We start from the raw sequence: 25,946 nt of genomic DNA, 5'->3' as shown, positions 1-25,946 counted from the left end.
GATGCTGTCCCTTTGTCTCCATGGCTGGCAGACCCCACCCGCCATCATTCTCTATGTCTCGGCTACACTGGCTCTAGTGAAGCTCCCAGTGCATAATGTGACTTTCCTACCACAGGACCTTTGCATGTGGTAGTGGTTTCCCACTGCTGCACACAAAGCTTGGGAATCCCAAGACCACCTCACTTCCAACACCACCTGCAAGTGGGGGTCCCCAAGGTCACCCTTTGGTTTGATAATTCACTAGAAGGCTCACAGAACGCAGAAAAGCCATTACAGTCATGATTGCAATTTACTACTGTGAAGGGATACAAATGAAAATCAGCCAAGGGCAGAGGCGTAAAGGGCAGAGTCCAGGGGTCACCAGGCCCGAGCACCTAACCGCCCCCTCCCAGAGGAGTTGTGTGGACAGCACTTACTTTTCCCAGCACTGATGTGACAGCACACTCAGAGTACTGCCAAACAGAGATGCTCACCCAGCCTTGATGGCCACAGTTTTTACTGGAGCTCAGTCATGTGGACTTGGCTGACCATTCACATGATTGACCTTAACCTCCAGCCCCTCCAGAGGTCAAGCCCAACGCCCCCACCATAGATCACACTGGTGACAAAGATGATACAGTCTGGCCTAATGCTCCAGGTAAACAAAGCTACGCAGGCATTCCAAGGTCACCTTCCCAAACTGGGCAAGGTTAATCTTTACTACTCGCTGTTGTAACAAACAATCACAAACGCGGTGGCTTAAATACAAGTTATTCTGTTACAGTTCAGCGGGTCAGAATCCTGAAATGAGTCTCACGGGGCTAAAGTCAAGGTGTCAGCAGGAGCAGTGTCTTCTGGAGGCTCCAGGGGAGAGTCCATTTCTGGCCTCTTCTGACTCCCAGAGATGCTCACATCCCTTGGCTCATGGCCATGTCACTCCAATCTCTGATTTCTGTAGTCAAATATCCCTCCGCTTCCCTCTTGGAGGAACATGTATGATTGCATAGGGCCACCTGGATAATCCAGGATAATGCCCCCTGCCACCCCATTTCAAGAATCTTAACTTAATCTCGCCCACAAAGTCCCTCTGGCTATAACGAATTTCCCAGGTTCTGGGGATGAAGATCTGAACATCCTAGAAGGCTGTTATGCAGTTTACCACAGTTCTCCCCCAAACCCTGGGATCTTCCACAGACAATGTCTCCTCAGCCTTCTGATTTCAGTTTAAACTTCAGCATCTGCAGGGACTTTTCAGGGTCACCCTGTTTAAAGATGCTCCAGCACGACTCCCACCCACAACTATGCCCTGAGCACGCCCTCTTGCTTATTTCCTTCAGGGCACTAACTACAATGATGTGGAGTATTTACCTATTTTTTATTTTCCATCTATGTCTCTATCGTTTGCTTCTGCTAGCCCAGCAATGGCACAGAGCCTGGCGTGTAGTATGAGCACAGTACACTATTTGGCACTTCGTCTTTAAACAGACTTACAGAGTTTTCAGCTGATGGAGAGGCGCTGCGATAGCACAGGCGTCCATCGATGGGTAGGAACATGAGGTCGGGGAGTCCTGAATTTCACTTCTGGAGTTCTCTATAATTAGCCTCCCTGAGCCTCAGTCAGCAGATGGTCCTTATAACGTAATGTATGCAGTTAATACCCACAATACACTCAGGACATCTGCGGTGTGCCGTCAACACTGGTTCTGGTCCCATGAGAGCACATGGCATCTCAAGGACTTCTTCATTCAAGGCCACCTAGATGGACTTACTCATGTCCCAGCACTATGTAGGGCAGATTTTTAAAATCTGATTTTCTATATTCAATACCTTGTAATAGCCTAATAATGAAAAAGAATACGAAAAGGAATATATATGTATAACTGAATCCCTGTGCTGTACACCAGAAACTAACACCACATTATAAACTGACTATACTTTAAGAAATAAACTAACAAATAAATACCCTGTACATTAAGATACAAAAATAAATAAATAAAATCTTGTTTTCTATTCATGTCCTGATAAGATCTCAAAGGAATGTGCATAGACCCAAATTTTAGGACAAGTTCAAGCTGGCGTCACCATTTGAAATTCAAAGTTGTCATGTGCATCTCAGAAAAATCTAGAAACAGTGTCTGAACACGTTGATTCCCCAAGAGTCCCCCACTTGTTCAGCTCTGCCCCAGCCTGTCAACTCTCACTGTGGACATGCTTTGGAATCTTTCCTCCATAGGAGGGCACCCATTTTCCTTATAAAGAAACCTAGGAAAGCCCACCTGCCATCTGGGATAACTGCTGTCTGCAACAGAACAGTACTAGTATTTAGTTCATATTTTAAAAAAAAATCAACCCACTGTGGTCTTTTTTCCTTAGCCTGACCCTAGGCGATCCCTGTGAAATCAGGGTTTCTGTGCGCTGTAGAGTGATTAACAATACAGACAGTGGATCCAGAATGCTTAGGTTGAAAAGCCTGGATCCTCTACAGCTGTGTGACCTTGGGCAGGTTGCTCAAACTTCCCAGGCCTCTGTTTCCACATCTGGAGAGTGGAAATAACAAGAGCCTGAACGGCATGGGGTGGTTGAAAGGATTGAATGAATTAATCCATGTGATGTGCTTAGAACAGCTCTGGACAGGCAGTGGGATGCTGGCGTTTGACAACTGGCTCTATGTGTGCTTAGCATGCACAAGGTCCTGGGTTCAATCCCCAGTACCTCCATTAAAATAAATAAATAAACCTAATTACCTTCCATCCCACCCCTCCAAAAAAAAAAAAAAAAACTGGCTCTGAAGGGAGCCCTGATTTGCAGCGTTTGCTGATTTTCAATTTCCCTGGTGTAAATATTTCCATCACTGCCAATTTCAATCTATGGATGTGAGATCACCAAAGGTGGAGCTGGGAGAGGTGAGCACCAGGTCTAGCCAGAGCCAACGCACCTCTGGGCATACAGGGAGCATTATGTCAATCAGTGATTCTCAATGTGGAGTTTCCAGACCAGAAGCATCTGCACCCCCTGGGACTTTGTTAGAAATGCAGATTCTTGGGCCCTGCCCAGTCCCACTGGATCAGAAACGCCAGGGGTGGGCCCAGGGATCTTCATTTTAACACACTCTCCGGGGGATCTGTGCATGCCCAGGTGTCAGAACATTGGGAGGAAATGTTAGTTCCTGTTATTATATGTTTTAATACATTCCAATAATTATAGGGTGATTAACATAACGACAGTTCCTCTAGGTACCCTGAAATCACCACGCAAATTGCCAGTCTCATATCTAGCAATCCGGGGGGAGGGTTTTACCTACTCTCCGGGACACTGAAAGCCATGGAAGCAGAGGGGCTGCACCAGGGCCACACAGCTCATCCACAGCACAACCAGGGTCAGAGCCAGGCCCCCGAGCTCCCGACCCATTCTCTAGCCAGGGTCACGCTCAGTGATGCCTGGGGTCAACCTGATGACTTTGGCATTCTGCCTTCTCTTGTCTTGGTGGGTACATTTATTCTCAAATGCCCACCGGATGAAGGGAACACAATTTCACATGAGAAAGCACCAGTTTAGGGGTCAGACATTCAAGTGCCGACCCCACCACTGCCGGCTGCACGACCCCAGGCATGCAGGTTCCCACTCCCAGTGCGTGACAGATGGGGACGCTGGGTCACCACCTGGCACCTGAAGGCAGAGGGGCTCAAATCATCCAGGGTTGAAATCAGACCCTGAAACCAGAGCTCAGAAGCAGCGTGTCAGGGTGGAACCCAAGGGCCCCACGAAGGTGGCCTCTGCTATTAACTTTTTCTTTTTTTTAACTGAAATAAAAGTTCTAATCATGATAATTAAATAGCTGCCTTGTCCTATCCTTAGGATAGATTCCCAGGGGTTCCCATAGCATTTGAGGATGTGTGGATGTGGTTTGTTACTACCAGGGGTCCCCAAGAGTCAGTCATCACCCACAGGGGTCCCCTAGGGGGATAGTTTATCACAGGCACCATCCTCCTCCTGACCTAGAGTCCTCACCCCTACATCCCCCCTCTCCTTTCAGGTTTATTAAAGATGCTGTTGACTTCAGTACAAATAACTAGTGAAGTCACATGTTTGGCCTTGGGAGAAACTGATACACAAACTAGCCCCCTATGTGATGTCACAAAGCCTAGACAACACAAGGTTTACAAATGTTCCCACGTTCCCTCCCCATCCTTGTCACACTGCTGACATTTTAGGGCAAAGGCAGTAACCCCCATTTACTGAGCGCCCACTATGGCCCAGGCGCCCTCCTAGGTGCTAGAAAAAGAGACAGGAAGGGGCAGATGGAGCCGCAGTGGACGGGAAGCAGTGGGCAGCCTGGCACACACGAGACTAAATCAGCCCATTACAGCCTGAGATAATCTGCTGTAAGCCCACAGGTGGACTTACAGGCCTGGGGTCCAGGGCTAGGGGATGCCCACTGCCTCCTATGTCACATGTTCCAGGCACTTCCTCTGGCAGAGTCCCAGAATCTTGTTTTTTTAATGTGCAAAAATGAAATTTATCTCTCTCTAACTGCGCTCAGTTTGCTATGCGGGAGTAGAACATTGTTAATCTTGGCACATTAAGATAATTTACCCTGTTATGGGCTGAACGTTTGTGCTCCTCCAAATTCGTATGTTGAGCCCGAACCCCGCAGTGTGGCTGTATTTGGAGACAGGGCCTCCAAGGAGGTAACTAAGGTTAAATGGGGTCTGAACGGTGGGACCCTGATCTGATGAGATCAGTGTCCTCATAAGAAGAGACACCAGAGAGCTCTCTACACACACACACAGGGCAAAAGGACCCGCGAGGACACAGTGAGAAGGCAGCCGTTTGCAAGCCAGGAAGCAGGCTCTCACGGGAAACCAAATCAGCCAGAACCTTGATCTTGGACTTCGAGCCTCCAGAACTATGAGAAAATATATGTCTGTTGTTGAAGACCCTGGTCCATGGCATTTGGCCCAAGCGGAAGGAGATATATCCCCTCTGGCTTAAAAGCCTCTTTGGGGCAACTCCTCAGTCAGTTCAGGATTTTCACTTCATCAGGGCTGCTTTCTTTCTCCTCTCCTCCTGGCTGAGCCCTGGCTTTAGGTCCCAGAACCACTGGTAAAGCCTGACCATCATACCACGTAGGGGAAGTCCCATAAAGCATATGGCATTTCCCTTACCATGGGACATCCGGCTGCCTTGATTGGTCAGCATTATAAATCACAATATAATAGAAGCAGAGAGCTGCCTTAGAAGAATGTCAGACACAAACAGCCCATGTGCACAGTGTGCTCAGCAGGCTGAAGGGCTTTGTCAGTATTAATTAAGTTAACCCCCAACGCCCCTTGAGCTGGGATGCTCTGGTTAGCTTTCATGGAGAAGATGAGGCACAGTGAGGTGTAGCAACCTACCCAGGTCACAGAGCTGGTAAATGGCAGGGCCAAGATGTGAACACTCACAGAGGCGTGGTGAGGAGCTGGCACTCAGAGGGAGAGACCCCAAGTGACTTCCTTTGCTCTGTTCTCAGGACAAGCCCGTACTCCCCCCACGGCCCCACTATCCATCTGGTTAGGGGGCACTGTGCTGTGGCCCCTGGAGAAGGTCTGAAAGCATTGCCCACAGCACGAAGGGAATGGGTGCCCTCCCATGCTGCATCAGGGTGGACGTTGGTACAACCCATTTGGAAGGTGACAAGGCAGGACCTTCCCCATTTCAAAGGGGCATGTCCTCCTTTCACTCTCTGCTGGCTACATGTCCTCAGAAAATACCTGCACAGGGGCCCAAGGAGGCACACACCAGGACAGTCCTCGCAGCAGTGTGTGCAGTGGTCAAGAACTGGAACTACCCTGAATGTTCACCTATAGGCAAGTGGTTAAATGAATTATGGTATATTTATTCTGTGGAATATATTGTCAAAAAAAGAATGCTATGGCAGTATTTTCAGTAGCCAAGACATGGAAACCACCTTAAATGTCCATCCAAAGATGATTGGATAAAAAAGATGTGGTAAATATATAAACACAATGGAATACTATACAGCCATAAAAAGAATGAATTAATGTTATTTGCAGCAACATGGATGGACCTAGAAATTATTACACTAAGTGAAGTAAGCCAGGAAGAGAAAGAAAAATACCATATGAAATCATTTATACGTGGAATCTAAAAAAATGACATGGACTTATTTACAAAACAGAAACAGACTCACAGACATAGAAAACAAACTTATGACTACCAAAGGGGAAGAGGGGAAGGATAAATTAGGAGTTTGGGATTAGCAGATACAAACCACCATTTGTAAAATAGATAAACAATGAGGTTCTCTTGTATAGCACAGGGAACCATATTCAATAGCTTACAATAACCTACAATGAAAAAGAATATATATATGTATAACTGAATCACTATGCTGTACACCAGAAACAAACACAACATTGTAAATCACCTATACTTCAATTTAAAAAATAATAATAATAATAAATGCACGAATCAATGAACAAACACGCAAAAGAAAAAATGAATGCTATGTCTACACCAGGCTTTCTAAGTCTCAGCACTGGTGACATTTGGGACAGGGTCATGCTTTGTGGTGGGAGCCTCCCTGTGCAATGGAGGACATTTACCGCATCGACCCACTGGATGCCAAGTACCACCCCCAAATCTTACCAGTCAAGATCATCAAAATGTCTCCAGACATTGCCAACACATTTCCTAGGGGGTGAAGTCACCTGTGGCTGACGATCACTGGTCTGTCTGCAGTGAAGTATCAAGGGCACCAAAACAAGGTGAAACAAGGTCATAGAACTGCAGGCATTTGTTTAAACCCCCTAAGCTATGTATCTACATAGCTCTAGTTACAGATAGATATGCAGACAGATATGAATAAGGTGGAGATACAGATACAGATATAGAAACAGCTACAGATGCAGATGTAGATATAGATGCAAACAGACAGATGCCGAGATAGATTCATTCAATGGGTTTTCTCCAGTACCTGCTCTGTGCCTGAAACTGTTCTTTGTGCTGAGGGAACAGCAGGGAATGGGATAAAGTCCTGCTCCCCTGGGGATGACACTCCAGATGGGAAAGGCAGCCAGTGAACAAACAAACATCTGGTATAGGTGGTGACAGGTGCTCTGAAGAAAAATAAGCCAGGCCCAGGGCCTGGAGAAGCATGCAGGGTACTGTTTTAGAATAGAGGTCAGGGCAGGTGTCTCTGATACAGTGACACTGGGCGGAGAGCTGTGTGAATGGGGGATCTAGCACAAGAAAATCGGGTAAGTGAGCTCCAGGCGCAGGGAGGGAGCTATGCAAATGTCCTGAGGCTGTATCACATGAGTATGAAACACAGTGAGGAGGCTCATGCACCTAGATCAGAGGTGGTGGGGCAAGGGGTAGGCGGTGGGGTTGGTGAGACATCGGGGTCCGTCACATCTGGCCTTGGTGCCATTGTTACCACTTTGGGTTTTGCTCTGTGTGAATGGGGAGCCATGCAGAACCTGAGCAGAGGAGGGATATTTTCTGGCTTAGATGTTGAAAACCTCACTTTGGCTGCTGGCTGAGAATAGACAGCAGTAGGCAAGGAGGGGAGTCAGGAGACTGTGGTGATGAGCCATATGAAGGACAGTGGCAGCTTGGACCAGCTCCAACTGCTAAGCTTGAGAAGCCTGTGGAACATCCAAGTTGGAGCATGAAAGACCAGAGGATGGATGGTTCTGGAGGGGATGGGGAAGGAGAAGGGGAGGGAGGGAGGAAGAGAGAAAGAGAGGGAAGGAAGGATGGAGAGTAAGAGCAAGGGCAGGAAGGAGAGAAAGACTTAAGTATGGACTTTGGAGCCAACAGACTTGGGTTCAAATCCCCATTTCCTAGCTCTGTGACCTCAGGCAAGTAGCTTGGCCTCTCTGAGCCTCTGCTTCCACATCTGTAAAATGGTTTAACAATATCACATGCCTTCTAGATGAGAATGACACTCCCTTGTCCCATGGTAGACCCTCGATGAAAATGCTAGCTCCTCCTTCAAGGGAGGGCCACTTGTTCCCCTCCACCAACCTCCTCTGCTGACTTCTCCATACAGAGGTTTTAGGGGGTGGTCTCCTGGGAGCCTAGAGCTAATGCCTTCCCATGTGTCAATGAAACCTGAGATCCTGACAGCAGATCTTTGGGCCTAATGGCTGTTGTCAAGAAGAGCCTTTTAGAAAAATTTGAGAGCATAGAGCACAAGAAACTATATTTAATTTCTTATAATAACATATAATGGAAAAGATCTGAAAAGAAAATATATACATGTATGTATGTATACCTGAATCATTTTGCTGTACACCTAAAACTAACATTGTAAATCAACTACACTTCAATTAAAAAATTGAAAAAAAAAAAAAAAAAAAGAAAGAAAAACTTGCAAGCAGGAGCCAGGTTCTAAAGTCCCCCACAGCTTGCCGGGGCCAGCATTTCCTGCCCACCCTTAGCTCAGCAGCCCTTGGGAGGGCCGCCTGTACCTGGGGTACCAGAGCCGCTCCCTAACAGCTGGTGTGCCCCTAGCTCTGCTCCCAAAGCCTGGCCTGTGGTTGGGGTTTTCTTTCTCTCAACCCAGAATGGCCCTAGCCCCCAACACCTTTCTCAGCACAATTCACCAGGCAGGGCAGATTGGAGCAGCTGCTCATAAATCCACCGGGACACCCCCTCCTTGACTAGCATCTCCATGTCACACAGGGTATGGTGCTTGGCCCAGAGGGGTCTTGAGTTGCTCTGGGAAAGTGACACATAGGAGCCCTGCAGTGCTATGGAAACAGTCACAAGGGCAGCTAGAAAGAACGTTCCCGAATCTTTAAAGGGCCTGGCAGGAGCGAGCTGGGCCTAGAGACAGAGCCAAGGGCATCTGTCTGGGGCTTTTCAAGCCTCCAGCAACCCACTGTCCCCACATTTCTCATTCTTTGGAGAAAGGAGCTGTCTGTGAGGTGAAATGACTCTGGGCTCCCCACCACCCCCGCTTCCCCATGTGGTCCAGAAACAGGGAGCATACTTTCTGAATGAGATACCAATCCCTTTTATATAAATACTCAGCTCTGGGGCTTCTTTTGAAAATCAGAAGACCTGGGAACACACAGCCACCATAGTGTGGGTAAGAGCTGCCCTCTTTACAAGGGTATGACCTCCCCCCACCTCCCTGGAGCCACAGTCCCCGCCTCTCGCTGCGGTCTCCCTGGCACTCAGCCTCCTTCCCTGCCCCTGCTCCCTGCCCAGAGAGCAGGAGGCTTTCCCAGTTAGAATCAGCAGCCCTCGGACAAAGAAGGGAGGGAGGACACGCAGAGGTCTTAAGCTGGGAGGTTGAGTTGATGCTAAGATGGGGTTGACAGAGGTGGGGAACACAGAGAGGACCCAGAGGGCAAGGAGGTGTCTATTTGGTGTCTGTTGAGCCCCAACTGAAACACACAATGGAGAGAGGGTGCGTTATTCTGTCATCAAAGCAGCTTGAAATAAACACCCCTATCTGCATATCTGACTGACAAAAAGTAAAAAGATTACTAATAAGACAGAAAGCAGATTAGTGGCTGCCGGTGGGGTGGGAGTGGGGCTGGGGAGCAACTGCTTAACTGGTATGAGGTGTCCTTTGGGGGTGATGGGAAGTTCTGGAACTAGATGGGGTGATGGTTGCATGATGTTGTGAATGTGTGTAATGCCACTGAACTGTTCACTTCAAAACGGTTAAAAAGGTAGATTTTAGGTTATGTGCATTTCACCACAATAAAAATGATGGCTAATGTCCAGTGATGGCGAGGGTGTGGGGACAGGGGGTTAAGTGTAAGTTAGCCCAGGGCTTCAGGAGGGCAATTTGGTGGTCCATGTCGTAATCTCAATGGTTTAGCCAAAAATCTTTTAGAAACTCTGTGGAATAAATATGTGTGTGCAGAGATTCAAGGTAGAGCTGTTAATTAAAGACGAACAAACACACAAAAGCTGGAAACAACCTAAATGCCACGTTAGTTTGCTATTGTTGCATCAACAAATTACCCTCAACTTGGAAACTCCAAGCCCCTGCCCATTAGAACTTCCCGGTTCTGAAGGTTAGGAATACTAGCACGACTTGGCTGGGTTCTCTGCTCAAGGTATCAAGACCAAAATCAAGATGTCAGCAAGCTACAGGTTCACCTGGAGGTCACAGTCCTCTTATAAGCATATCTGGTTTGGTGGCAGAATTCATTGCCTCGTGGCTTTATAATTGAGGTCCCCTTTCTTGCTGACCATCAGCCAGGAGTGGCTCTCAGCTCCAGAGGACATCTCTCAGGCCTTTCCAAATGCCCACTACCCCTCAGCAGTGGAGAATCTCCCCACCAGGAAATATCTGTCCATTTAAAGGACTCACCTGATTAGGTCAGACCCACTGAGAATAATCTCCCTTTCTTAAAATCACAGTGCCATACAACACACCCTCGTCACAGGAGTGACATGCCATCACATTTATAGGTTCCTCTCACACTCAAGGGAATGGGGCTATATAAGGGCTGAGGTCCCTGCGGAGGTCATCATAAAATTCGGCCTGCCACAGTGTCCATCAACAGAGGACTAAGCCCAGTAAACTCTTGTACCTCCATGATCTGCAAAACTGAAGAGAATGAAATAAAATGATGGAGCACATCTTCCTTATGCATTGTTAAGTGAAAAACACTGCAAAACTACATACAGGTGTAGTATATGTAGAATTTGTCATGTATGTACAATTTCACTTATATGTAACTTCATTTTATCAAAAAATTTTATCTATGCATGCCTGTATATACGTGTGTGTTTGCATATGTACAAGGACAAGAAAAGCCTGGAAGAGTACAGATGGTTGAGGTACCCACAATTTATAGTCTGTATTCTTCCTGATTTTTATTTTACATAGTTCTCTACTATTAGGACTAGTTACACTGAATATCTATTACTTTCGTAGTTTAAAAATATTAAAATGTTAAAAAGAAAAAGCTCATGATTTAGTCACTCTTGGAGTCATGAGATCATAAGAAACATAAAGGAAAACTAGTCCACCGTCCCTGCCCCCAGGCCTTTAAGATGTGATGTCGCTGGGAGTAATTTTCAAGCAAGACACATCATTTTTAGTTTTGAAATATTCCTTAGTGACTCCTGAACTTACTCACTGCTAAGGGAGAGCTCTCAGAAATCCGAGTGGAGTGAGAACCTGGAACCACACCCCATACAATGTTATTGAGGAGGAGCTCAAATGCCTCTGGTCCACAGTCTGAGTGGGTAGTCTACACTGGAGGTAAGCCACAGCCCCTGAGATCTGAGTCAGGGTTAGAGTCAGACCCAACTATTGATGGAAGGGCAGGGCAGGCACACACACCAGGCCAGCAAAGATGGGGTACCTGGATGGGTGGGGGTATGAGTCAGGCCCCATGCAGAAAGCAGACACAATTCTAAGCATTTCCAGCAGAAAGTTTAGTACAAAGTACTAGATACTTACGGAACTGATGGCTGGCTGGAGGAGCAGCCCCAGGCTCAGCTGCGGTCAGATTCCACCCAGATGCTGCAAAACTGACCCACCAGGGGAGCTGCCACAATCAGGAGGGCTAGAATCAGAAAGCTGCCAAGGGGACTGCTGAATCAGGAACATACCTTCAGAGCTGCAGTCCAGGGGTAAGAGCCCCCAGTGGTGCCCTGCACCTGCCTCTAGACACCCCCAAAGCTAGAGACTGAATGCCAGTATCACCACGACCCTGCTGGCTGAGAGAAAACTGGATGCAGAGAGACAGCTTCTATTTCCTTCCCATCTTCCAAATCTTCTGAGAACACATCTAATTGGCACAACCAAATTCACACCCAGAACCCTAGCTCCAAGAGAGTTTGGGAAATTCATTTTTAACTTTTCAAAGGGGGTAAAATGAACATTGAATACTCAGGGTCATTACCCAGGAGAGGGACAACATCACAGGTGGTCAAGGACTCAGATGGGGGCCTGTGAGACAGGGCAGAGTCCTGTCCCAAGGCCTAATAACACACTCACAAGGCAGCAAGGAGAGCCTTGATACAGCCCCTAGTTGAGGTTTCTTGGATGATCCCAGTGGTCCTTAACCGCAGTAATGGGGGCCATGTTTCTCTGTGTGACTATGCAAATTAACTGCTAAACTCACACAGTGACTACTGCTAATATCAAAATTTTCATGGCCATTCTCTGTCCAGTGGCTACCATTTTTAGCCAACCTCTGTGCTGAGTGTTTCATGCATTACCATGTATCAGATCCTCTGCAGCAACCTTATAAGATGGGGGCTATTGTTATTATTATTGTTATTATTAAAAAGGTAATGAAACTGAGGTTCAAAGGGGTTTTGAAACTTGCCCAAGTTCACATAGCCAGTGAACGGCAGAACCAGGATTAAAACCTATTGACTTAACCACGACCTGAAATGGGCTACCACTACTCATCTTTAATTTTCTTTTTAAATAAGAAAACAAATCTGTTCTTCCTAAGTGCAGTTTGTTTGGAAGACAATTGTTCCCAAACATGGAATGCACAGGGAGGTAAGTAATAAAAGGAATCCTTTGTGGAGGAGAAACCAGGATCTACAGTAACTAAATGGTACCTGTGTTCCTTCCAGAGCCAACGTTCTGTTCTAAAAGCACACCTACTTCTCCACTGTGAAACAGCAGCTGTAACTATAGCCATGCTGGAAGTGACTACCCATGGAGTCGGGGACTGGGAGAGACAAGGATGCTGCTTCTTGGAGGATGCTCTGTGAGCATCCCTGAAGTAATCTACAACATGGTCCCAGAGTTGCTATAGCAACTCCCCATCTGCGTTATTTAAATGAAATAAAAGAAATAAAAGAAGAATCTTCTGTCTCCAGGCTATTGTGGCTTTGAAAAGTGATTCCTTCCCTCATTCAACCAGCATTTAAAAGTGTCATCCAGGGGTGGCAAATTGAAACACTTATAGGATAAGACCGTTAACATAAAGGAATTCATGTAAACGAATGGCAGGGGAATTAACCAGAGAGTTGGGGGCTATAGGACCCTGGAGAGTGCACACATATCCCCATCTGTAAGAGCAGCCGTCTCAGTCCCAGCCCCTTCTCACTCTGCTGGAACGGAATCCCAGTGTTATTGGATCTTCGACTTTGTCAAGAAAAGTTGAGAGCTGGGTTTTTATGTGAAGACTTTCCATTTTTAAACACTGGCAACCAATTCAAGATTTGGAGTAGAGCTTCTGAGTACTATTGTGCAGGCTGTACACTGCATAACTCTGGGGTCACTAGTCTCATGTAAGTTCAAGGGAACAGTGTCCCCTTGGGTTGTGCATGGACACACTGTACAGCTACATATGTGCAGTCCCAACCCATCAGGGAGCCAGATCTGCCTTGTGGGTCACCAGCGTGCCAATTTCAACTCTCTAAACATCCAGCCATAGAGGTTTGGCTAAATCAATGGCTATCCAACTATCCAATATAAGCCATAAAAAATGCTAAGTATAGTAGTATTTATTGATGTGAATGTTCATCCTATATTGATAAGTGGAAAGAGCAAGTTACAGAAACATGAACAGAGTATAATTTCAATTTTTGAAAATAAAAATGTATATGCTGCTTTAAAAAGTCTGGGAGGGCAGACCCCCATTGGGACAAGAGTTGTACCTGGGAGGAAGAGTATCAGATCATTTTAATCTTTACCTTCTTTTTCTCTGTTTTCTCAACGTTTTTATGATGGCAAGTAATATTTAGACAATGAAAAAATTTAAGTTCATTTCAAAAATTCTGCTAAAATGGAATCAAAGTCTCTCTTCTAGCAAAAGGGTGGAAAGTAGGGCTGGGGTCCAAAACAGGGGTTCCCAAACTCAAACATGCCTCAGCATTTGGCCTGAGGGCATGTTTAAATGCAGACTTCCCAGCTCACCCCCAGAATTTGTGACTCAATAGGTCAGCAACTGGGCTTGTGGAATTTGCTTTTCACCAGTTCCCAGGTGACAGTGGTGCAGTCCCTGGACGATAAACACTAAGAACTACTGAGGAAAAGCATCTTTAGGCTCTACCCTCTGAAAAGACATTCTCATTAGAGTGCCTAAGAACCACTTGGTTAACTTGTGAAAAATGCAGATTCCAGGATGATCCCCAAAGATCATGACTCACTGGGTCTGGCTTGGGGCCCAGGAATCTGCATGTTAGGAAATATGCCAAGTGGTTTTGCTGTGGGTACCTGGGGACATCTTTTGAGAAGCACAGCATCTCTGTGTAGGGCAAGCTCATTGAGGTGGTATCCGTTTATTGAGTATTAAGTGGGCTCCTACTGTAAGCCAGGCACCGTGCCAGGAGCTGGACAGATGCATAAGGCACATCCCTGTACTCCAGGGGTGATCCTGGGGCAGAGCCAGAAGCAGCAGGCACCCAATAGAAGGCTTCTGCGAAGGCTGATGAGATGGGGGCGGGGGATACAGGAGGCAGGGGGCCTGGGCAATGGATGCCTCGGGTTTAGAGGGAGGCAGCCTAGAGGAGGGCCCTGGGAGCATAAGAGGGTGCTCTTCTTCCTCTTGATCTTTGAGACCAACAATTTATTCTCAACAGCAACCAGCCTTATTTTGGTTGGTGTTGGACTCTTCAAACAAGGCTGTCATTCTGGGTCGGACTTCTGTGAGAACACTCATCGCTTCTCCCTTAGCTTCCCTGGACACTTCCATCAGTTTTCTCTCTTGTTTTTAAATGTATTTACGTTGGATGGAGGTACTGGGGAACCTCGATTTGTGCATGCTGAGCACTCACTCTATCACTGAGCTATACCCTATCCCCCATCTTCCATCACTTCTACTTCAAACAAAATCACCTGTCCAGGTGAGTACTCTGACATTCCTCCCTAGCGTTGTTGGGTGCCCTATGCAAATTCTTTTGTCTGTTATTTAAAAACTGCCAAGCTTCTGAATTACAAACAGGGGGGAAAATCTAACAAATGCCCATCTGCCCATGACACAGATGCTTACATTTTATCATCTATATTTCCTTCAGCTCTTTGAAAAATAGATGAAATCAAACAGACGCAGCTGGACTCTCACTCTGACACTACCTTTCCCTCCTGCCCTCCCTCCCCGGGGGCTCACCCTTCATTCTCACAGCATTTGACATATTTTTGCTCGTGGGTATCAATGTACAACCAATACGTCCTGTTACTCTGTGTGAAAATTAACTCCACACTTACCATTCTATATCCTCATCGTTTCGCAAGTTGCCTTTTACACCCACCTTCATGTTTGGGGATTTATCGGAAGAACAAGTTTGTCACGCCTGTGCGTGACATCCACGGGCTCCCCAAGTCCTCAGCAGTGACATCAGTCCTGGGGCCTACTGGGGATGAGCCCAGGGAATGCCAATGACTGCACTACTTCTTTTGGATTTATCAGAAATAACCTGGGCAGACTGTTAGCCCTCAGTTCAAAGGGGCCTCTTTTCTCCCTTATCCCTCAGCTGCTGGGCACACAACCAGGGTTGGAGACTTCCCTCTCTAGGTCCCTGGCACCAGCAGACAGAACACCCGCTCCCTCCCCTGGCTCGTAGCATGGGTCCTGAGGAGACCTGCAAGTCTCTTCAGGCTGCATCCTGTCCAGGGCCCAGACTCACTAGTGTGGCTCTTGGCTGAAGGGCCACAACTGCCCCTTCTGTCCCACTCAGAGGGAGCCAAAGTCCCCCAGTGGCCCTGGCCCCAGGGCACACTCCAGCCTCTGCAGCAGCCTCCCTCATGGTATCTTACGAATCCTTCAGTGCGGAGAACTACAAAACATTCACTAAGGAAATTAAAGATGACTTTAAGAAATGGAAAGATAGCCCATGATCTTGGATTGGAAGAATTAATACTGTTAAAATGGCCATACTACCCAAAGCAGTCTACAGATTTAATGCAATCCCTATCAAATTACCCAGGACATTTTTCACAGAATTAGAATAAATAATCCTAAAATTTATATGGAATCACAAAAGACCCAGAATTGCCAAAGTATTACTGAAGAAAAAGAATGAAGTGGAGGAATAACCCTCCCAGACTTCAGACAATACTACAGAGCTACAGTAATCAAAATAGCATGGTATTGGTACAAAAACAGACATATGGATCAATGGAACAGAATAGAGAGCCCAGAAATAAACCCACAAACTTCTGGTCAATTAATCTTTGACAGAGGAGGCAAGAACATGCAATGAAGTAAAGACAGTCTCTTCAGCAAATGGTGTTGGGAAAACTGGACACCTGCATGTAAATCAATAAAGTTAAAACACTCCTACACATCATACACAAAAATAAACTCAAAATGGCTTAAAGACTTAGACATAAGATAAGCCACTATAAACCTTGTAGAAGAAAACATAGGCAAAACATTATATGACATAAATCTCAGCAATGTTCTCCTAGGGCAGTCTACCCAAGCAATAGAAATGAAAGCAAAAATAAACAAATGGGACCTAATTAAACTTACAAGCTTTTGCACAGCAACGGAAACCATAAGCAAAACAAAAAGACAACCTACGGGATGGGAGAAAATATTTGCAAAAGGTGAGACTGACAAAGGCTTAATCTCCAGAATATATAAACAGCTTATACAACTTAATAAGAAAAAAAACCAAACAACACAATCCAAAAACGGACAGAAGACCTAAACAAGCAATTCTCCAATGAAGACATACAAATGGACAACAGGCACATGAAAAAATGCTCAATATGGCTAATTATCGGAGAAATGCAAATCAGAACTACAGTGAGGTGTCACCTCACACCAATCAGAATGACCATCAATGAAAAGTCCATGAACGATAAAAGCTGGACAGGGTGTGGAGAAAAGGGAACCCTCCTACACTGTTGGTGGGAATTTAGTTTGGTGCAGCTGTTATGGAAAATAGTATGGAGATTCCTCAAAAGACTAAAAATAGACTTACCATAGATCCAGCAATCCCACTCCTGGGCATATATCCAGAGGGAACCGTAATTCAAAAAGACACATGCACCCCAATGTTCATAGCACCACTATTTACAATAGCCAAGACAGAGAAACAACCTAAATGTCCACTGACAGATGACTGGATAAAGAAGTTGTGGTATATTCATACAATGAAATACTACACGGCCATAAAAAATATTCAGAAATGCCATTTGCAGCAACATGGATGGACATGGAGAATGTCATTCTAAATGAAGTAAGCCAGAAAGAGAAAGAAAAAATACCATACAATATCACTTATGTGTGGAATCTTAAAGAGAGAGAGAGAGACAAATTTATTTACAAAACAGAAAGACTCAAAGACATAGAAAACAAACATATTTACGGGGGAGGAGGGAAGTGGGTGGGAAGAGATAAGTTGGGAGTTCTACATTTGCAGATACTAACTAATATACATAAAACAGATAAACAACAAGCTTATACTGTATAGCACAGGGAACTATATTGAATATCTCGTAGTAACCTATGGTGAAAAGGAATATGAAAACATATATGTATGTTCCTATATGACTGGAGTATTGTGCTGTACACCAGAAATTGACACAACATTGTAAACTGACTATACTTCAATTAAAAAAAAAAGAATCCTCCAGAGATGATTGTAAGTGAGAAGCAATCACGATAATGGGTTTGAGCCCCCAGCTATGGAGAAGCGCCACAGGTGCATGAGACAGGTAAAGAGGTAGACAGGTACATGAGGTATGTACTGCCCTCTGGGAGGTGAGGTGAAAGCTAGGTCCTGGGTGGAGGAGGCTGGGAAGCCCCAGGACCTCTTTGCATAGTCAAGCACAAACCAGGTCTGATCCCAATCTAGGCAGACTTGGGTTCTGAGTGGGGCTCGGAGACCTGGCACACCTGTTCCAGTGGAGCCCTGCTTACAGACTCTTTACTGAGCACCTACTGTGTGTGAGGCCCTGGGGACACCATCTCTGTCCTTGACAGGGCCACAGTTAGTGGGGGAGGGGTAGAAGCTAACGAGAGAGGGAAGTCTCCTGTAACAATGACCACCACTGGTGGGCTTAAAACAACAAAAATGTGTTCTCTCACAGTTCTGAAGGCTGGAAGTCTGAAATCAAGATGATGGTGGGGCCGGGCTCCCTCCAGAGGTCAGAAGTTCTCAGGAAGATCCTTCCTGTCCCTTTCAGCTTCTGTGATTCCAGGCATCCTTGGCTTGGGGCCGCATCCCTCCAGTCTCTGCCTCCATCTTCCCACAGCCTCCTCCTCTGTGTCTCTGTTTCAAGTCTCCCTCTGCTTTCTCTTATAAGAAACACCTGTCATTGGATTCAGGGCCCACCCTAAATCCAGAATGTTCTCACCTGGAGATCCTTAACTTGATGACATCCACACAGACCCTGTTTCTAAGTAAGGTCCTGTGGACAGGTTCTGGATGAATCTTTGAGGCAGGGTGTGGGACATCCTTCTTGAAAAAGCGAATCTGAGTAGGGACCAGTCTCGCTCCAGACGGAGGGAGCGGGCCTTCCGGAAAGTGAAGGAATGAAAGGCAGCCAGATCCAGGACCAAGGAGGAAGTGGACAGGGTCCCGGCTGGAGAGACAAACAGGGCCCCAGGACCCCCGTTCGGAAGTTGAAACTTCATCACAGGGCAACAAAGCGCTCATAGCTGGACGTTAGCAAAGGGCGAAGACTGGGCTGCAGGTAGGGGCGAAATTCTCTTCTAATTTTAGGATGAGCTTTTCTGATAGGCAAGGCTGGAAATTAAAGCATCATCTTGAAAAGAAATCAGCTCTAAAAATGTTTTTCTCTTAGTTTCCTGCCTTAGGAATTTACATTAAAAAAAAAAAAAAAAAAAAAAAAAAAAAGCCGTGTTGCAGGCTACAAGGCGGTCAGACTCCCAGAGCTCAGGCTGAAAAGAAGCGGAGAGCTTAAGCCGCGACGCTGATTTGGGATTATCCCTCCAAGTCTCGCGAGAGAGCAGCCTCTACGGGACTCCTCTACCGGATACTGTGGCGTCCAGTAGCCCAAGTGCCTCCCGCTTTGTCCTCCCTATCCCATGAGGCTGGAACTGCCCCCTGAGATTTGGGGGTGTTCTGACACATATCCACTCACAGCGAAGCGGGAAGATGGGTCAGTACCTACCACCCCATGGAGCTGATCCTGCATCAGAATGGAGTTCTCAGAGGATGCCTCAGATGTCGGACACAGCTGGGCCTTGTCTGATGACGTCACGGGTTGTACCTGGGTGCTCTCGTGGAAGGGCGCATTGTACCTGTTCTTTGGCCAGATTTACAAGTGGGTTTCAGCGAAATTCTTGACATCTCTACGTTAGGATTTCTAAGGCGTCTGTGGTGACACTTGGACCAATATGAGGAGAACCAACATTGGGTTTCAGCAGTTGAAACCGATTACACAATCCAGTGACATTTCTGGGTCTGTCTTATAAGGTGGTCCCACATGTCTGTCTGGCCCCCAGATAAAGCATCATGTGGTACCCGTGACACCCCTTTAGTTTTCCTTTACTCTTGTTTCAAACTGGAGGGAAAAGGGGATGGTTTCAGGCCATTATGGCACCATGGTCATCGTGGTGTCTGGCTGCCTGATGTTTATCTGTCTTTCTTTGGGTTGGAGCCCAATTTCTGGAATTCCTGCTCTGTCCTGCCTACACCTTGGAGGGACCACCTACCAAGGGGACTTGTCCTGGCCAGCGGGTATCTGGGGACCCAGGTGAGGCTAAATAGCCACTTCCTGTTGGACAGAATGTTGGCGCTCACCTGTTCATTCATTCCTGTGGGCTCATTCATTCATTCCTGGGGCAACCCCACAGAAAAGGCTGATGAAAAGATGCTTGAACCCAGGGCTGCCTGGGTTCAAATCCTGACTCAGCCACTTACTAGGTGTGTGTGATGGACTCTATTTCTATTCACAAATACTTTGGTGATATATCCCTGCCCCGCTGAACTTCATCCTGACTGTATGACTTGCCTGGCTACTCCTCAGAGAGGTCAAGCCTCCTACCTGAGGTCACACAGCCTGTAGGTGGTACAGCTGGAATTTGAACCTTTTACCTTCCCCGTGCCATCAGGAGAAAACTGAGGCACCGAGGGGTGAAGGAACTGGTCCAGACCACCTGGCTGGCCACATCCGACCTGACACAACCTGAGTACAGAGCTGCCTCCAGTCCCATGATGAGTCATGTCCTCACAGCGGACCTTTTTTGGTTCTTGTTTTTAACCTCTCTTCTGTGACTCACTAAGACACGGGGACAGGAAGCAGCAGGAAGCTGATAACCAGGACAACTCATCCTGGGGGTGGGGGCATCAGGAGGCCCCCACCCCAGACCAGGGTGGCATCCAGGGGCTGGCCTCCTTTCTCGGCCTCAGATAGCCTCCTGGAAAGTAAATGGCCATCAGGAGGGTGGGCAGAGTTGAGAAACAGAAGCCTCCCCCAGGGATCAATCAGCTAGGAGCAGCAACCCCGGGGAGGGCACAGAAACGCCACGCTGCTTACTGTTACTGGCTTGTTTCCTTGTAGATCTCCTCTACCCCACCCCCAACCTCATGTAGGTCCCCTGAGCTCAAGGCGCCCCAGGTCTAGGGCAGTGCTTGGTCACAGCATGGTGCTTAAAGAAGGTCACACATACTGCCACTCCTTCTACTGAAAAGAGGGACCAGTGTCCCCTCCCCTTGAATTTGGGGGGCTGATGACCACTTTCTCCCATAAAGTCCAGCAGAAATGCTGCCCTGTTAACAACAGAGGCTTGGTCAGAAAATGCCGTGCAGCCTCCCCTGGTCCTCTGGGATGCCCACTCTGAGAGAAGAAATCCACAGCCCTGACACTACCGTGTGGGACAGACCTTGCTGGGTGCTCCAATCCACAGCCCAGCTGAGCTCCCAGACCAGCACTGACATCAGCTGCCAGCCACGTGAGCTTGGATGTCCAGCAGAGTCGATCTGACCGCAACTAGAGGAGAGATCCTGCTAGCAAGATCACCAGTGGGGCCCCTCCTAAATTCCTGTTCCACAAGATCAAGGGCAAGTTAACATGGTTGTTTTACACCATCCAGTTTGGGACAGTGGCTGAATGAACAATGTGTCAAATAATTCAGAATATATGCAAGCAAGCAGACTCAAGGACCCAGAGCTCCACCCCACCCCCAAGTCCGGGCCTTGGGCAGAGACAGGAGCAGGTGGAGGCAGCTCCAGGCAACATTACTGGACACCTGCTAGATGCTAGTTACAGGGGATAAAGAGATAAAGGCAAGGTCTCTCTGCCCTTGAAGACCTCGAGATCCCGTCAGGCGCCCTCTGAAATCCCAGCCAAGGCCTGAGCTGCAGCTTTCGATTAAAATCAGGCTCTTTGACAGATAAACCTGGCTCCACCCTCTTTGCTCTTCCCCTCGGCAAACACTCTGCAAAGCCTTTATGCCTGGTCCCCTTGTCCTGCTTCACTCCTCTCTTCTGGTGTGGATGTCACCTTCTCAGGGAAGCCCTCCTTGATGCCCCTAACCAGGCCCAATCCCTTTGTAATTTTCTCTCATAGAACCTGGCTTTTCTTCCCAGGGGGGCTTATCCGCATTTGTAATCATCCCAAATTCTCTGACAGGAGCTAAACCCTTAGGCCAGGAAGCCAGAGACCTACGTCAGCTCCCTCTGTTCTAGGTATAGGAAAAAACTGAGGCACGGAGAGCTAAGAAGACCTCAGAGCGGGCCTCCTGGGATGAGAACTGAGCCTTACTGACACCCTCAAAATCCTTGCTGCTCCTTAAGGATTTCATGGTTGAGGAAACTGAAGCCCAGAGAGGTTGACTAACTTGACGAAAGCCACACAGCTATGAGCAGAGAAGCATGGCTGGCTGTGAGCCCAGGGTGACCTCTGGCCTTACCCACATCTTGCAGGATTCCTTCCTGCTCTGATTTTGGTTTCTGCCCTCTCCCACACCCTCTCCGCACCACACTCAACTCCTCCAAATCCATTTGTGTGTCTGAAACATCTCCGGCCTCGTTCTGAGCTCCCACTGGGGTTGGCGTGCTGGAAGTCCCGTTTCTAAGCTCCAGGACAACCTTAGAAAGGATGTCACAGCCCAAGTGAGGAGGACGCTCTCTCCCAGCTTTCCCTGAATAGACAGTCTGAAGGGTTCTGACCACATAAGAAACATGACAATCCTGCCGTTGTCAAACCTGGGGTCTCTCTCCTCCCCTCCCCTCCCAAGCTATAGCCCCAGGGCCAAACAGAGATGCAGGTTCGAATCCCAGTTCTTCCACTTTCTAGCAGGGTGGCCTCAGTTTCCATAAAATGGGGATGCCAACAGCACTTATTTCTTCTGGTTGTTGCTAAAAATTAAATAAGCCACCGTATTTGAATATGCCTAGCCCCCAATAGCTCCACGAATGCCTATTACATCTGAATGTGACAACCACCGTCATTTTTCCAGTAAAGAGAGGAGCTTTGTGACACACATCAGCCAACCTCGTTTTTTGAAAAACAAAAAAACATTTATTTCTGTAAACCATTTGAGTGCTCATGCCCTCCACAACCCCAACACAGCACAAACCTCCCCCAATGAAACGAGCAAGGAAAAGAGAAAAGAATGCCACCAAACGTGCTCTTGGAGAACCAAGCCAATCTCATCTTTCTTTGAGGAAAATAAAAAAAGGAAAATCCTTTTGCCCGCGGGGGTGCAACCTCAGATGAAAATCACTTTCTGGTCCCAGGAGGGCAGGGCTCTGCTGCACACGTGGCTGAGGTGGCCTAGTAGGAGGCCTCTGTCCCTGGCTGTCCCTGCCATCAGGCAGAGGACCTGTTCGACCTAGATTCCCATCCCGTGTCCCGAGCCTCTCTCCCAAATGTTCTCAATACTGGGGGAGCCCGGAAAATGAACCCTGAAAAGACTCCTCCTGTCAAATCTGGACTCAGACCTTGGCCCCACTCCGTGCCATAATGAGATTTCAATCGAAAGGGTGGGAATGGGTTGCTTCAGACCAGTGGCCAAGCCAGGCAACATTTAAGGCAAATTTTCTCTCTTCTCGTTCGGTCTGAGTCAGGCCTGCAGGTATCTCCACCAAGCACCGTCTCTGTTGGACATGGAACTTAGGCAACTCGGAATGGGGTGGTGGAGCAATTCTCGGAGGGGTGAACCTGGCCAACGGGACACGGTGTGCTTACAGATGCCGCTGTCGAGGGTGCAGCTCCTGGCACAGCTGCCCCCCACCGCAGGAAGCAGGCAGGCGCCAGAGAAAACCAAGATAGCGGCCCTGGCCCCGGTGCCAGAAGTGACACGAGGCTGGTGGGTGAGGCCAAGCAGGCTGCTTGTGCGTAAGACAAATGCCAGGCACGGTCACCACGGGAGGCGCCTCCAACCTGATGAAGTGCATGACCTTGGCATCAAAATGATTTTTCTTTAGAACAAGAAAGCGGGGTAAAAAGAAAAACAGATAAAAGAAAGATCTTCCATGAGCTTCATAGGTTAGGACACAGCAGGTGCACAAGGGAAGCGGGGAGGGGAGCTGGGTTTTGGCCAGGGTGGTGGGCGTTGCCTCTCATCATATCTCCTCTCCCTGATGGGCTGGTGGGCTGGTAGCTGAGGCTGTGGTCCCCTCCCCTGGGGAGCAGGCGGATGACTTTGGCAAGGGGGGGTTACTCCGTCTGGGCGTCATAATTGGCTCCTCCCGCCTTCTTGAGCTCACTCTTGATGAAATCTTCTTCCAGCTCCTTCCGATCACTGATCACAAACTCTTTAGCGAAATTCTGCAAGAACAAAATAAAACACAGAGTTCCCGTTAAAGAGGAGGGGGCAGGATCTGAGCGTTGCTCAGGCAACACACCAGGAAGTTTTGGCACCTAAAATACTAAGAAACGATCAAAATGAAAATCTGGTGGCAGAATGGTTTGGCAGGAAAACAAAAAACATGACCAGAGATCTGAAAATGACTAAAGTTGATATACTGGTCCCAAGACCATGAGGATAGGCCAAGGTCAGGTCTGGGTTCAGATTCTGGCTCTGTTGTTTTCTGGCTGAGTGACCTTGGGCAACTTGCTTCAAATCTCTGTGCCTTAGTTTCTTCATCTGTGAAAACTCATCTTGTCAGTAGAATAAAAGAAGATGAAGTTGAAAAGGCAGGCTGGTGTGCTGATAAATGTTTAACACCTGGCTGTCCAAAAGAAAAGGGGTTGGGGGAGCCCTAATTTGTAGCTTTTGCCCATTTCCATGTGTAAATAGTCCCACAGTGGTTGATTACAAGCTACCAATAGGATGTCACTGTATACAGGTGAACAAGTTTCATGACTGGCTGTCATCTGCTGGTGCTAGGTTCAGGCACCCCCAAGTCCCCCAGTCGTAGAGATGCAGGGCTTCCGGTCCCAGGTCTGAGTGATCAGCCTGGGCACTGAACACACTGAAATAAGTTCTGGGCTCTTCAGCTATACTCATTTAGTAGAAGGCAGGAGATTTGTTTGTGTTCATTCAACAATCACCATGCTGTGTGATGGAGCTATAGAGATTAGCAAAATGGATAAAGTCACTGTGCCCTCTCAGGTGCACAAGCTTCAACCATGAAACCCCACCAGCCTGGCACACATGTGGCTCTCATAAATGCTTGTGGCGTGAATGAGTGAAGCAAGTGATCTGACTTATCAAATAACCCTAAGCCATGAAGAATCAAGAGTTACTTTAATACATGCATCACAAGACTTCCATAAACAAGGAAAATTTCAGGACAGGGACAGATAAGAATACAGAAAAAATTGCCAAAATATGAATAACAAGTTAGAAGGTCAGAAAATCATCCACATTAAAAAAAAAAAGACCACAAGGAAATAAGGTAAACATTTATCACCACTTATTAAGCATCTATGTGTACCAGACACTGCCACACATTAGCAGACTTAATTCTTCCAACCTTTTAGTATGACCCAGCAATTCTACTCCTAGAGATCTACTCAAGAGAAATGAAAGCATACGTCCACACAAACACTTGTAAACACATATAGTCCTAACAGCCAAAAAGTGTAAACATTCCAAATGCCCATCAACACATGAATGGGTAAACAAACATTGTCTATCCATACAATGGAATATTATTCTGCCCTAAAAAGGAATGAGGTACTGACACAGGCTACAGCCGGGATAAACCTCAAAACCATTATACTAAGTGAAACAAGCCAGACATGAAAGACCACATATTGCATAATTACATTTATATGGAAATGTCCAGAAAAGGCAAATCCAGAGGGACAGAAAGTAGATTTGTGGTTTCTAGGAGCTGGAGATGGGAACAGAAAATGATGGACATGCTCTAAAATTGGATTGTGGTGATAGCACACCACAAGTTGTGGATTTACAACTGTGTAAATTTACTAAAAATCACTGAATTGTACACTTAGGATGAGTTAATTTTGTGGTATGTAAATTATACTTCAATAAAGCTGCTGTGTTTTTTTTAAAAGTCCTGCAAAATGATCAATATTATTTCTATTGTAAAGAGAAAATAAATGCTGAAGATTATGACACTTGCCCAAGGGTATACAGCTAGTAGGTCCAGCTGACTTTAAAGCTGGCCTTCTCTTTTTTTTTTCTTTTTGGGGTAATTAGGTTTATTTTTTTTTTTTTAAGTGGAGGTACTGGGGATTGAACCCAGGACCTCACGCATGCTAAGCATGTACTCTACCACTGAGCTCTACCTTCCCCCAATAAAGCTAGCCTTCTTTAAAGCATCGCCATCTCCTTTAGGGGTGATGAAAATATTCTGAAACTAGATAGGGGTGGCTGGCTGCATAACATAGTGAATGTACTAAATGCCACTGAATTGTATATTTTTAAATAGTGGTTAATTTTATGTTATGTGAATTTGACGTCAATTTAAGGGAAAAAAAAAAAGAATGACTAAACCAAGAGAGCTCTCAAGGTCAAGTTTCACAGCATTAAGACAAAACCTCTACCATGCCAAGCCATCAAGAAAACTAACAAGGAGGAAATGGGGGGTTAATATTTATCAAGCAATTAATATGTGCCAGGTACAGTCTCACACATTTTCTTACTTGATCCTCCCTTAGTCTATCAGTTTTTTTT

At 46.8% G+C, this 25,946-nt stretch overlaps 1 protein-coding gene across 1 annotated transcript in view; it reads right to left on the bottom strand.

Moving 5' to 3' along the window:
• Positions 1-22,352: 22,352 nt before the first annotated feature.
• COTL1 (coactosin like F-actin binding protein 1) overlaps positions 22,353-25,946 on the bottom strand; it is a 41,661-nt gene continuing 38,067 nt past the window's right edge. The window contains exon 4 of the mRNA XM_010967805.3: positions 22,353-23,626. Coding sequence (XP_010966107.1) covers positions 23,516-23,626 — 111 coding nt within the window. The 3' untranslated portion in view covers positions 22,353-23,515. The remainder of the gene's footprint in view (positions 23,627-25,946) is intronic.

The sequence above is a fragment of the Camelus bactrianus genome, chromosome 9 (genome assembly GCF_048773025.1).
Source record: "Camelus bactrianus isolate YW-2024 breed Bactrian camel chromosome 9, ASM4877302v1, whole genome shotgun sequence".
In the NCBI taxonomy this organism is placed as follows: Eukaryota; Metazoa; Chordata; class Mammalia; order Artiodactyla; family Camelidae; genus Camelus; species Camelus bactrianus.
This window is presented reverse-complemented; position numbering and strand designations above follow the sequence as displayed.